General features: G+C 44.5%; 1 protein-coding gene and 1 long non-coding RNA gene across 3 annotated transcripts in view; one reads left to right on the forward strand and one right to left on the reverse strand.

Moving 5' to 3' along the window:
• Positions 1–7,523: 7,523 nt before the first annotated feature.
• LOC116906985 lies at positions 7,524–11,055 on the reverse strand. 2 transcript variants are annotated; one of them, XR_004388793.1, is made up of 3 exons: positions 10,935–11,055; positions 9,485–9,582; positions 7,524–7,735 (listed from the first exon to the last, which is right to left on the reverse strand). It is a non-coding gene; the product is annotated as an uncharacterized LOC116906985 (long non-coding RNA). The 2 variants fall into 2 exon arrangements; XR_004388792.1 differs by lacking the exon at positions 10,935–11,055 and adding an exon at positions 10,486–10,575.
• Positions 10,730–14,054, forward strand: part of Ptpn9 (protein tyrosine phosphatase non-receptor type 9) — an 80,698-nt gene continuing 77,373 nt past the window's right edge. Inside the window, exon 1 of the mRNA XM_032909910.1 lies at positions 10,730–10,828. Coding sequence (XP_032765801.1) covers positions 10,766–10,828 — 63 coding nt within the window. The 5' untranslated portion in view covers positions 10,730–10,765. The remainder of the gene's footprint in view (positions 10,829–14,054) is intronic.

Here is a 14,054-nt window from a genome sequence, read left to right on the forward strand (position 1 = left end):
AAAGCAGATTTCACAGAGGAGGATATAGCCGGGCTGAGCCCTGGGGAGGGACCTAGTATACTTTGCAAACCAGTAAGAAGGCAGGTCTTCAAAGAGTTACATAGTATGTAGGGGCACTTCCCTAGAGCAGGGTGGGACTTGCCAGAATCAAGTATGTTCAACATGGTGTGGTATAAAATAAGAGTGGAGAGTTGGGGAGAGGATGCTGGAGGGCAGAGGGAGATTTTGTGAAAGGAAGTTAAGGAGAAGCCCTCGGGCAAGATGTATGAACCAAAGCTCTTCATCAGCAATGAAAGTAGAGATAGTGTTTGAAGTCGACCAGTTAGTTTTCACTGTGTTCAGAAAATGAGCCTATGGACCTATGACCCCAGTCTGCAGCCAACTCTGACTTCCACATTCCTAGTGTTGGGTTCAGAGGGGAGGCAGAGAAAACTCACATCAGGTAGGAAAGCTTAATTTTCTGAGCACTCTTGGGAGGCACCCAGTTCAGGATCTGATTGAACATTATGGGTTAAACAAGGGAGTACTTGTTGGAGACTGGACCGTATCCAGGGCACCTGGCCTCAAGGTCCTTGATTCATTCTCTTAAACATTTGGCCCAGAGCTCAGAGTGATAAGGGGGTGGGGAAGGGGGGGGCAGAGGAATGGGTCAGCTGCACATAATTAGGGCCTAATAGACACTTGGTTATGCATTTTTGCAACTTATGCACCTTGGTTTAGGTAACAGCAATTTCTGTATTTTTTTTTTTTACCAGTTAACAGACAATTAAGAAAACATTTGGAGGTCTGGAAAGTTAAAGAGTACTAGCTGCTCTTCCAGAGGTCCTGAGTTCAGTTCCCAGCAAACCACACAGTGACTCACAACTATCTGTGATGGGATCTGATGCCCTTTTCTGGTATGCAGGTGTATATGTAGATAGAGCACTCATACATAAATAAATAAAAATCTTAAAAGAAAACATTTGGAGAAATGGGATCCTTCCTAGGCCTGGGATCATGAACTTGTCCTTGAGATGGCTGCATCAGGCAGATGTCTGGACTCAGAAAACTGTTTACAACAAAAGCTGTTCAGCTATATAGGGAAGCCCTCAGCTACCTTAGGGCCACGGACCTTGAATTTGGTTTCTCCCTATGATTAAATGGAGTCTGAAAACGAAATGGTAGTATCTAGAATAAATTTCTTTGACTTGTGGCCAACACCAGGATTGCTCTTACTGGACAAACTGACATCATCGTTCTCTTCAACAGAAATAGTGTCCTGTGAAGAAACTTTCAAGGGAATCCAGGGCAGGTCTTAGGACTTCAGTGGTCCTTTTGAGTTAATTAGTTCTGAAGAGAAATCTGGCTAGAAGTAGTGGGTAAGCAGAGCCTGATGCCACAGACCAGTGCATCCGGTGGAACTTCCTCACGTATATGCTCTTTTCGGCATATGATGCTTTGATCAGGCAGGGAGAACCCTGCATTTACTCTCACCCAGTTATAGAGCCCACTAGCTACAGATACAGGCATTTGCCTACAGAAGGTCTTTCTAGTAGTAGGGTCAGGTTTGCAATATGAATATAGTAGTGTTCCTTGTGTTCAGGAATGTGTAGAAACATTAGACATTTAGTTTCTGCAAGCTGCCCTTGAACTTGCATTTCAGCCCAGGCAAAGCCTTGAATTTTCAATCCACTCTCAGCCTCCCAACTAGCTGGGATTGTATGCCTTGGGCACCAGGCCCTGACTTTTAGCAGCCAGCATTATCCAATCTGGGGACTGTGCATGTCAGTGTCATGCGTGGCCTGGTTTAGTAATAAGTCCCTAGTTTAGAAATAAACTTGACAAGGCCTGGTTTCAAATAAACCTGGGCTTTGGGTATAGTGACTTATGTTTATTATCCCAGTACTTAGGAAGCTGACACAGGAGGATTGCCATGCTTTTGAGGCCAACCAGGGCTATAGTATGAGACACTATCTGAAAAATAAATAAGTAAAACCCAAAATAAACCTGTAAGGATTACTTCCTCAAACCACCCACTCTGGAGACAGATTCATGGAGAAGTCAAAACATGTATCAACTAAATTTAACAACAAACAAAATTTGATATTGTCGAAATAAATATTTCCTAATATCTTTAACCGAGGTACTGGTTTTATTGGTCATACATAATAGTATGTCTCCCAGCCATACTTTTTTGGGAATTATGGAACCACTTGCCCCTTACTTATGTTTTTCTAGGTGGTTTGAATTTGCCATAATTTTAAGAACAACTATAGGGCTGGAGAGATATAGGGTTCACTGAGAATGGCTCAGGTGTTGACAACCATCTTAAATGAGCTCTTCAGGGGTCCTGAACACAGCTACAGTTCAATTAAATAAATAAATCTTTTTTAAAAAATGGTGACTTAAAAAAAACAATACTATAAATTTAGTTATGTGAATTTGATGAGATTTTCTTTTTTTTTTAAAGATTTATTTATTTATTATATAATAAATAAATAAATCTTTTTTAAAAAAAAGCTTGACTTAAAAAAACAACTACTATAAATTTAGTTATGTGAATTTGATTAAAAGGAGAGATTTTCAATATTGATATAAGTGGCCTACACTATGACCGGAGGCCATGGTGATGTCCAAGTCTGTGCTGCCACCAAGGATTGTGTCTAGGTCCATGGTCCTGCTACAGCTAAGGTCTATGCTGATGACTGGCCCATGTTAACATATAAAGGCCATACAGCCTGTGCTATAGCCTGAAGCCATGTTGATGTGAGTGGCCTGTGCTGCTGCCAAGGGCTATGATAGTTAGTATCCATGGTCAGTGCAGTGACAGATGCTGGGTTGACATCTATGGTCTGTACTGCCACAGGAGACCAAGCTGAGGTCAGTGGCATCTGCTGACACTGAGACCACGTGGAAGCCATGGTCCATGCTTCTGAAGGACAAGGGAGCTACTTTTGCCAGCCATATATTGATGACTATAGATTCAGTTGAGAAAGAAGGAAATGGAAGGCTTATGTGACAACCCCTACACCACCCCACAAAGTTATAGCCTAGCCAGAAAGTTATCAAAGAGAACTTTTAAACATTGTGATAAGGATGCTGAAGTGTAGCTCTCCACACTGATGGCTTCTTGTGGATGGGGAAGGACTTGGTTTTCTTTAAGGGGTGGGCCACTGGGAGATGGGCCATGCTCCAGTGAGTATATGGGCAACACAAATTGGACTTGGTGTGTGTGTATGTGTGTGTGTGTCCCAATGGTGGGGAGAAGACTTGGGAGAGTGGGAAGTCGGGGTGCTTGGGGTTCATGGTGTGAAATTCCTAAATCAATAAAAGTATGAGAGAGAGAGACAGAGAGAGAGAGAGACAGACAGAGAGAGAGAGAGACAGAGAGACAGAAAGAGACAGAGAGCGAGAGAGTGCTATGCCACTGACCTCACCTTGGCCTATGGTGGAATGTACACCTGTCATCCCAGAATTTGGAAAGAAGAAGAGAAAGGAAAATTAGGAACTCACAGTCCGCCTGGACTTCATGCTTGCCTCTGCTGGGATTGAAGGCATATACCACTATGCCAGGCTCAACTTTGAAATTTTAGTTAGTCCTATGTCTACTTCTGAACTCTGCTACAAGGTTTCATACAGTGCTGAGAATCAAGATCTAACTCTGGGCTACTGCATGCTAGACAAGCACTCTACCAACACCCTTCTTTTTTGGATGGAGGATGAGAGTCAAACTTGGGTTCAACCTGTATTGTGTCTACAGGTGTGCGCCAGCATGTTTGGCACTGGTGACTTTTGTGTGTGCATGTGCGTGTGTGCATGTGTGTGTGTGCGCGCGCACACATGTGCATACATAAGCATACATCTGGAGGTCAGAGGTCAATGGTGGGTATCTTCCTTAATTTGTCTCCACTTTCTGTTTTAGATGACTGAGTCTATATTGGTAATATAGGTCTTCTATATATGTGTGTATATGTGTTGCCATATATGAGTATACATACACACATAAAAAATCTTTTGTAAAATGAAATTTATTATTTTATCCTTTATAGTATTATAAAGTGAGATTAGACGATAAATAAAAATTATTTAATTTTTTAGGTTTGTTCTTTCTTTTTGAACCCTTGGCTGGTCTACAACTCACCATGTGTACCAGAATATCCTTGAATTCACAAAGATCTGCCTGCCTTTGCCTCCTGAATGTTGGGAATCAAAGACCTATGCTATCACAACCAGCTGAAAATAATGTAGGACAGTGTCTATGGGAGATATGGTAAAAATACAATGTCAGTTTATTCCAGTGTGACTTGTCACTAAGTTACTGCTGGTCATTCTGTTGCCCCCAGGTTTTTCCTCATCAGTCCATCTGTAGTCTGAGATCTGTAGGAGCAGGATAGTCATACCATGCTTGATTGTGTTAGCCCAAGACTGTAGCTGGGCCAGCTTTAGTGGCATACACCCTTCACCTTTGATTCCACCTCAGAGTCACAGGGAGGTGGATCTTTGTGAGCTCAAGGCCCAGTTGGGTATACATAGAGAGTTCTAGCTCTACATATGGAGACCTTGTCTCAAAAAAAGATGGTATTTTGGGGCCAGTGAGATACATGGCTGCCATCAAACCCAACAACCTGAGTTCCACCCCTAGGACTCACATGTCGACTAGAAGATCTGGCTCTTGAAAGTGTCCTTTCTCATGCATGGTGTGTACAGGCATGTATGACACATACACACATGTTAGATAAATGTAATTTAAAAAAAATCTAAAATCAACCAGACAAAAACAGATGGTAGTTAACTGCATGTCGTCACACACACACATAAACACATATAATCCCAGCACTGTAGACATAGAGGACGGATCAGGAGTTCAAGGTCATCCTCAGCTAGATAGGGAGTTCTCAACTATAGGAGGCCCATCTCACAAGGACAACAACAACACAACCAAAAACAGGCCCCAGAAAAAGACTATCTAGTTCAAAACAAACCTAGTGGAACATGGCAACCTATGCCTGCAATCCTAGCACTTAGGTAGCCAAGCAGGAGAATTGCCTTGAATTCCAGCCAGCCTGGGCTAAAGAGTGAGGCCCCCAAAAGAAACCAAACCCAAGCCAGATGGGCATTTGGATTCTGGTCCTTCTAAGAATTTTCTCTAAGAGCAAAGCTAGCCAACTAGGAGCTTTGCACTTAGTTTCTGTGTCTCATTCATTTCCAAACATTGGGTTGAGCTTATGATCAGCAACAATTCTAGCACACTTCCTTTATTTGTCTGTATGTCTGCACACACATTTGCACCTTAGAAATACCCACAAGCTTTTTTCATTCAGTTAAACGGCATCCTTTATTATTTTTCCTTACCACATTGGTAGACTGAGTTATAAAGCTTGGGTTCAAGTTTCATCTCAGCAGGAATTTTGTGGGTAGCTACATTGCTGACTGCAGGTGTTCCAGGATCACTGAGCAGAAGTGTCAAAGTTGTAGTAGGTGGAAACAGTCTTTCTGTGTCCAGTGGTTTGTAGCATTCTGGCACTGCCATCTCTTTCTTCTTTGGTTTATTTGGTGTTATTGAAATGATACGAGTTGATCATTCATCTACTGACAATTTGCCTCATTTATTCGCCGCTACATTAAATGGCAGACTCTTGACATTTTATAGATCTGCGTTTTATGGATCTGTGCACTCTCTGGCACTAAAGGGTCCTCCGCATTTGGCTTACATCACAGTGGACTGATGGATAGAAGACCCTTAGAATGCTGAATGCGATGGAGTGTGTCTGTGATCCCAGCATTTGGGCAACCAGGACTTAAAGGTAGTTGTGCATCAATAGCTACAAAGTAAGTCCGAGGCCAATCTGGGTTATATGAGACCCCATCTCAAAAAATCAAAACCAAAATCAGTACAGGCTGGACGCCTTGGCAGATACTGGTAACCTCAGCACTGACATGACTGCAGGTTTGTTAGTGCTGCCCTACTCTTCCTAGGGAGTTCCAGGTCAGCCAGGGCTACAGAGGGAGACTGTCAAAAATGAAAACAAAACAATAAAGATCTTTCAACCTGGTGTGGCTGTGCACGCCTTTAATCCCAGCACTCAGGGGGCCAGCCTGGTCTATAGAGTTCCATGACAACCAGGACTAGAGAGAAACCCTGTCTCAAACCAAAAACAAACAAACAAAAAAGAAAGAAAGAAAAAGAACTTTACTTAAAGCAGGAAACCATTGTAATCTCATGATATTCATACAAGTTTTACCATTACTGCTAATGTTTCGATTATAAATTAATTGGTTGTTAAAGAGGAATCTGTAGGAAAATGAATTTTTTTTTTTTTTTTTTTAAGCACCACCTCAATAGGGACTGTCCTTAGATCCCACAGTGGCTTACCCAAGAAACATGTCCTCTCCCATTACCTGCAGAACCTTTGGCTGGAGGGCCCCAGGACCAAATCACTGGATTCTAAATTCTGGTTTAATCTGTTTTCAGCACTGCAGTCTGCTTGTTGCTTGTCACTCACAAAGTGAGTCAGAGTTCCAGCCACATACTCTGGCAGCAGGGGAGGGTTATTTCTTCGTCTCATACTGGCACGCGGGAGCCGGAGCCTCCATTAGTCCATGGTCTTGGCTGCCTCCGAGTGTCCTGTCATTTCTTATTCTGTTTGGTTTTGCTGTCTCTTCCCAATTCCTCAACTGAGTTCTAGAGAACTTACCTTATTAGGGAGGAAACACGTATTTGTTTAAATGACTTTTATTTAATTATGTTTTGGAGACAGGGTTTCACTTTGTAACCCTGGCTGCCCTGGGCTGTACAGACTAGGTAGGATTCAAACTCAAGAGATCCACCTGCCTCACTTTGCCTCCTGATTGCTGGAATTAAAGGTATGTACCACTGATGCCCAGCCCAAATGACTATTTAAATATACACAAGTAAACCTATACTGAACCAAGACAGTGGTTGCCCTTCAAAGCAGAAGTGACTGGGAGGGAACAAAATAGGACTTTGGTCCCCCGTCCCCACCCCCACCACCAACCCCACCGCCAGAGCTGAGGACCAAACCCAGGGCCTTGCGCTTGCTAGGCAAGCACTCTACCACTGAGCTAAATCCCCAACCCCAGGACTTTGTTACTGTCTTTGTTTATTGCTGTGAAGAGACACCATAGCTAAGGCAACTCTTAGAAAGGTGGAGACTGAGCTGAGATTCTACATCTTGATTCAAAGGTAGCAGCAGGAGACTGCTACACCAGGCATGGTGTGAGCATATATATAAGACCCCAAAGCCTGCTCCTTCCTCCAGTGACTCACTTCCTCCAACAAGGCCACACCTACTCTGGCAAGGCCATATCTAATATTGTTGCTCCCTATGGGCTACACATGAGTCTATGTGGGCCGTAGTATTCAAGTCGTTAGAGTTAAGATGGGAAAATTTTATTTTTTAAGATTTTATTTATTTAGTTCATTGGCTTTTTGAGACAGGGTTTTCCTGTGTAGCCCATCTGTTCAGGAGCTTGTCCTGTAGACCAGGCTGTTCTGCCTTCCAAGTGCTGGGATCAAAGGTGTGGGCTACTACTACCCAGCTTAAGATTTTATTTATGTTTATGTCTGCATATGAAGAAGTTAGAAGAGGGTGTTGGATCTTCCGGAGCTGGAGTTTTCCATGGTTGAGAACTGTCTGGAGTGGTTGCTCGGAACGAAGTCTATCAGAGAGCAGCAAGCACTCTGAGTCATTCTTTCCAGTTCCAAGCTCTAGATCTTGATTTGCTGGCTTCATGACTATTCAGTTTATAAAAAGAAAAAAGAAAAAACTCATGTGGCTGTATACGTCTGTTTTCACCTTTTCTGTGTATAAATTATACATTAATTTGAAAAGGAAGCAGGATGTATTAAAGTCTTTTCAGCCCTGCTTCCCAGACTCCCAGTTTGCCTCTGAAGAGAAAACCAGTTACATTTCCTGTCTATTCTTCCAAAGGGTTTCTATGTATAAATGTGCTGATAAATGGATACTTTTAAAAATATTAATGACAGCATGTTGTGCATGCAGTGAGAATTTTGGTTTCTTTAAAAATCCAGTTATGTTAGGTGATGTTTGTGTTTTAATCAAGGTACAGCCGATAACTATGATTTGTCTTATGCTCTAGGAGGAGCGTGACTTAGGCAGCTATAGATAGCTATGTTTGGAATTACGGGGACTTTTGCTGGTTGCTGGTTGGGATACTCTGCCAATGGAGATTGAGCTTGCCCTAGGAACTAGACGCTCCTAATCAACAGGAAGTAGTCTAAAGAGTTCTACAGCACCTTTCCCTCTAACCTTCCTCCCCTACCTAGTGTTGGGGGAAAAGGACTAGGATGGAGAAGGGTAGTAGATATAACACCCCAATAAACTGAAAGAGACCCTAACAGACTGAAAAGTATGACTACATATGTGTACTAGTTGAGTCTTGCATTTGTAAAAAGTTTTATATTTATTATTATTTTTTTCTTTTCTTTTTTTCGGAGCTGGGGACCAAACCCAGGGCCTTGTGCTTGCTAGGCAAGTGCTCTACCACTGAGCTAAATCCCCAACCCCTTATCTTTATTTTTAATGTGCATGGGTGACCCCCCCCCAATGTATGTTTATACATCACACGCTCCTTCAGGGGCCAGAAGAGGGTGTTGGATCCCCTGGGACTGGAGTTCCCTAAGGTTCCATGCTACTATATGCATATTCGAATTGAACCCAGATGCTCTTCTAGGTCAGCCAGTATTCTTAATCACTGATCCATCACTCTAGCCCCTGAGTGTCTTTGTTATTTTACTTCCTGATACATCTTCCATCGTCTTATACTGTCTTATTTTAACTCCAGTGCATAGTGCAGTGCCTGGCAAGTAAATATACTTGTTACAGACTATCTTCCAGTTCTAATACTGAAACCAACTCCTGAGTAGGTTCCTGAGTTCAACCTAGAGTTCATCCACTGGTGGCAAAAGACAAACTGACATAGCTGAGGAGCCAGAAGGGATAGGCATGCCTTTAATTCCATCACTCAAGAAGCAGATCTCTGTAAGTTCAAGGCCAGCCTGGTCTACAAAGTCAGTTTCTAGACAGTCAGGGGTTACATAACTTAGCAGGGGTAACCTGCTGTAGCTGCTACTGCACTGGTGATGTGATTAATTATATATATAATTAATTTTAAATGAAGTGCAGCTGCGTCCTACCGTTGTTGGATGTGCTGGAGTCCTAGTTACCAGAATCACTTGATCCCAATAGGTCAAAATCAACCTGAGTAAAGAGGGAGGTCAGGTTCCATCCTGTTTTTAAAAAAGTTCTCCAAGGGCTGGAGAGATGGCTCAGTGGTTAAGAGCAATGACTGCTCTTCCAGAGGTCCTGAGTTCAAATCCCAGCAACCCCATGGTGGCTCACAACCATCTGTAATGAGATCTGATGCCCTCTTCTGGTGTGTCTGAAGACAGCTACAATGTACTTACATATAATAAATAAATCTTAAAAGAAAAAAGTTCTCCAAGACGAGCATCAAAACTTACAGCATTTCTTTCCCCTGGTTCTTTCTCGGCTTCAGTCCTGGGAGACTAGCTGTGGCACTCCGGTTTGTTTAGATCCTTCTGGGATACTTAACTTTGGTCTAAAATAATGAAAAAAAAAATCACAGTAGGACCTACCCTGCTTTCACAGTGTCCCTATCCTGAGAGATCCAAACTCTGCTGCCTTTACGCTAGAGTAAGATCAAGAGTTTGCAAAGGCTGTGTGGGCTTCCTGAATGAATTCTGATACAGGATGTCTCTCTCTCTTTTTTTTCTTGTACCGGATTTAAATTAGCTACAATGATGCTGGGACTACAGGCTACATTCATTGCGCTAAGAAACCTGGCTCTTGCTTATCTGTCAAATCCTAGGCATCTGATCATCTTGGACCTCACAGGCAACCTTTAAGACACTACCATGAATAGGTGGAAGCTGCCCATGAATGCCAGGAAGAGCGCCGGTCCTTGCTCAATTTGGGATTCTTTTAACTCACAGTCGCGTCTTCCTCCTGCTCCCGTAGGGGAGTTGCCTCTCAGCCTCCGCAGCCCCTCCCCCGCCGCTCCGCTCAGCCTCCCCTCCTCCCAGCTCCTCTCTGTCTCCCCCTCTCGGACAGCGTCCCGGTTCGGCCCGGCCCTCCCCGGCGCCTGTTTGTGAATGAGATGCTCAGTTTCTCAATGGAGCCGCGGGGGGCTCGGGCGGACTCGGCGCAGGCCGCAGCTCTGGCCCTGAGCCGGGAGGGGGACGCCTTTTCCTCGCTCGCTCGCGCCCGCCCTCCCTGTCGCCGCCTCGGCTTTTGAGGAACTGGGCCGCGAGGCCACCGAGCAGGTCGCAGGGCCCGCATCCCCGCGGACGCCCGGGCTGGGCGGTCTCGAGGCGCCGGCGAGCTCTGCCCGGGAGTGAAGCGGCTCGGAAGGCCGACGGCCTCTCGAACTCACGCCTGGCGCCTTCGCGGTGGGCTGTAAAAGTTGTGGATTCCTTTAAAAAAAAAAAAAAAGCAAACAGACCGGGAGCTGCTGTTAGTTTCTCGCCCGCACTTTCTCCTCCTCAGGAGAGGAGGGGTGCTGTGAGGAAAGGAGTGAAGCAAATAGGCATTTCCTCTCCGCGGGAAGCGACAGCCGGTTCTCCGCGGCCAGCAGGAGCGGCGTTGGCAGCCGCCGCGGGCGCCGGGCGCTCGCACCATGCGCGAGCCGGCCGAGAGCTGCTGAGGCGCCGGGCCGCAGAAGCGGAGCGCGAGTGTAGCGGGCTCCGGCGCTCGCCCACCAGACCTGCCTCGGCGGCGGCGGGATGGAGCCGGCGACCGCGCCCCGGCCGGACATGGCGCCGGAGCTGACCCCCGAGGAGGAGCAGGTAAGCGCCGCCGCAGCGGTGGGTGTGTCCGAGTCTCCGAGGCCTAGGCCGGCCTCTGTTAGCCCCGCTGTTCCCCTCGCTCCGGGCCCTCAGCGCTCTTGCTCACATTTCAGGCCTGCGGGCTGGCCTCCCCGGGCCGGAGACCGCGCCCCAGGCCGTCGCCCGCCCATCCCGGCAGCCGTGGGACCCCTGGCTTGGAGCTTCTTTGCCTGGAGACTTCCGGGGGTGGGGGGGAGGGCTCCGTGCCGCTCCATTTCAATGAATATTAAAGTTCCTCGAACTGGGTTAGGCTCCCCACTGGATAATTGCAGGACAGCTTGCCCCAGGCCCTTCTACTCTTAGGACGCTTTTGCATTTTTTTTTCCTTGAGGGTCAGTTGTTTTCAAGGGCAAGGAAAGCCAATTGGGGGAGGATTCTTAGGTGGTTGTCTCCGTTCTCAAGCAGAGGGGAGGTAACGCTGGTAAAATAGGTGCCCCACATTCTCAAAGGAGCCCTTCAGGCTTTCAGACTGCTGTGACGGGCCTACTTGGACAGATCCTGAAAGATCTGTCCCCTTTCTAGCTCCGTAAGTCCCTGGCCTTGACCTCCCTATTCTGAATTCCCAGGCTAAGCTCTTCCCCTTGTCCCCATTTCCCTGCCCCCACCTCATCTGACAATCTCCATCTTTCTGAAGCCCACATTGGAGTTCCATTGTCCCTTTTTAAAGCTCGTGACCTTAAATTCCCCAAAAGGAGTAGCTTGCGTTATCATTTGAGGGGTTTCAGTAAAGGAGAAGCCTAGCACTCTTGTAACTTTCCACCCCCATATTCCAGCTGTGGAAACACGGACTAGATGAGATTAAGAACCCTACGGGCTGGGCTCTTGCTCGCTCTCCTTGGCACTGCTCTTATCCAAACGTAGGTTGTGCTTAAATATGGCCATAATCTGGTTGTACCTTAAAAAGATAAAATAAATGAAAGAGGAAAAGGTGAGACATGTTGGTAATAACCCATTTCATACTCTCTTGCCTTTGTTCAGAGGCCTACATTTGCTAGCGCAATCGGTTGGGAAGACAGTCTATTTTGATAAACTAACATTCGTTTAATTTTTTTTAAAGACCCTTTTTTATGGTTTATTTTTATTTTATTTGCATTGGTGTTTTTGCCTGCATATATGTCTGTGTGAGGGTGTCAAGTCACTTGGAACTGGATTATGGATAGCAGTGAGCTGCCATGTCAGTGCTGGGAATTGAACCCAGGTCCTCTGAAAGAGTAGCCAGTGCTCTCTCCAGCCCCAAGACCTGATTTTTAAAAAAGCCCTTGACTTTTCTTTTCTTTTCTTTTGTGGAAATGGAAATGGTGTTTTTGTTTGTTTGTGTTTGGCTCTAGATTATACTCTTACTAATTTTAGATAAACTCAGAATGGGTAAAAAATTTTAAAAGTACCATTTAAAAAATAATTACAAATAGTGATAATATCTTGGTAACTGCAACAGGGTGTTTTCAAAATTCTAGTGAGACAGTGCAAGCAGGTAGCCAAGGAGCTCTGCCAAGACTGGGAAATGCCTCAGTACTAATATGTTAGATCGATTTTTTATTTTTTTAAATTTTTTGAGTGTAGCTAGACCAAGCTGGCCTCGAACTTACAAAGATCCGCCTGCCTCTGTCTCCTGAGTGCTGGGACTAGAAGTGTGTGCTGCTGCCACTGCTGCCACTGCCGCCACTGCCACCACTGCCACCACGCCGCAGGTTGATTTATTGTTATTTATTTATTGCTCACCAAGTGACTTCTTTTTAGCACATTATTTTCTTTCATTCCATTTCTCATATGGTCTTAAGATGAGTATTTTTCTATTGTACAGTACATATACCACTTTATATTAAGTGGTGTCAATTGCACAGTATATATACCACTTTATAGTGCCCCCTCTTCTCTTCAGTTCTGAGGATTGAATCCAGGACCAAATTGCCAGTGTTCAGAGCAATTTTTATTTACATTTTCATTCACCTACGTGATTACAGGCTCATCGAGAGTGGGGCCTTGTCCTTCATCTTTATAACACCCCCAAGTACATAATAATGAGGGCTAAAAATACTGTGTAGTGGGCTTGAGAGATGGCCCAGTGGTTAAGAGCACTGTCTGCTCTTCTAGAGGTCCTGAGTTCAAATCCCAGAAACCACACGGTGGCTCACAACCATCTGTAATGGGATCTGATGCCCTCTTCTGGTGTGTCTGAAGACAGCTACAGTGCACTCACATATATAGAATAAATTAAATTAAAAAATATTGTGTAGTCACACAGGATATTCAGGAAAGGCTGAAAATTTAATATCCTTTTTGATATTTTCTTGCCATTCTTGATTTTAGAAAAAGAAAAAGATTTTTTTTAACAGTAATAGCATTGTTTATCTTTAGGAAACCCAGAGACAGCCAATTTTTTTCTTTTTATTCTTTAATGATCTTAATTGGCTTTATTATTGATTTTAGAATCAGACAAGTCATAAAATAAAGCAAATGTCCCTCTGAAGCGAGAAGAGTTTGGTTTGGTATTAAAGTGGAAGAAAGAAGAACCAAGAGCTAACAGTGGGTTGATCTTGTCAAGTTAACTGGTTTTTGTTTTTTGGTTTTAGTGTTTTGAGACAAGCTCTCACTCTGTCTTCCTATTAGATTTTGAAGTTATTATTAGATTTGTTTTAAAGGGACTTTTTCTGTCTTATTTCCCCATGAGGTCCATTGGATTTGAAGTGTCAAGGTCTCACCAAGGTGTTGTGTGCACAAACCCCTGTAGCCCCAGCGCTTAGCGGAAAAGGCAAGATCAAGAGCTCGACATCATCCCCAGCTCCCTTAGCGAACTGTTTTGAATATTTTATTTTTATTTTTAATTTTGTGTATGCATGTGCACATGAGTGTAGTTGTCCACAAAGTTCAGAAGAGGACATTGAATCCCCTGGAATTACAGAAGGTTGTGAACTGCATGATGTACATGCTGGGAAGTGAACTTGGGTCTTCTGGAAGAGCAGTATATACTCTACAGCACTGAGCCATCTCTCTAACCTCTAGGTAGTGATTGAGGCTAGCCAGATTTATACGAGACACTCTTCAGAGCCTGGTGGCCCATACCTTTAAGCCAAAAAGTAAATAATTAAAGTAAGGACATGCAATCCTCAGAACCAGTGTATAATTGCCAGACTTGGTATATAAGAATACTCTGATGTGGCCAGCTATAGTGGTACACACCTTTGATCCC

The sequence above is a fragment of the Rattus rattus genome, chromosome 8 (assembly GCF_011064425.1).
Source record: "Rattus rattus isolate New Zealand chromosome 8, Rrattus_CSIRO_v1, whole genome shotgun sequence".
Classification (NCBI taxonomy): Eukaryota; Metazoa; Chordata; class Mammalia; order Rodentia; family Muridae; genus Rattus; species Rattus rattus.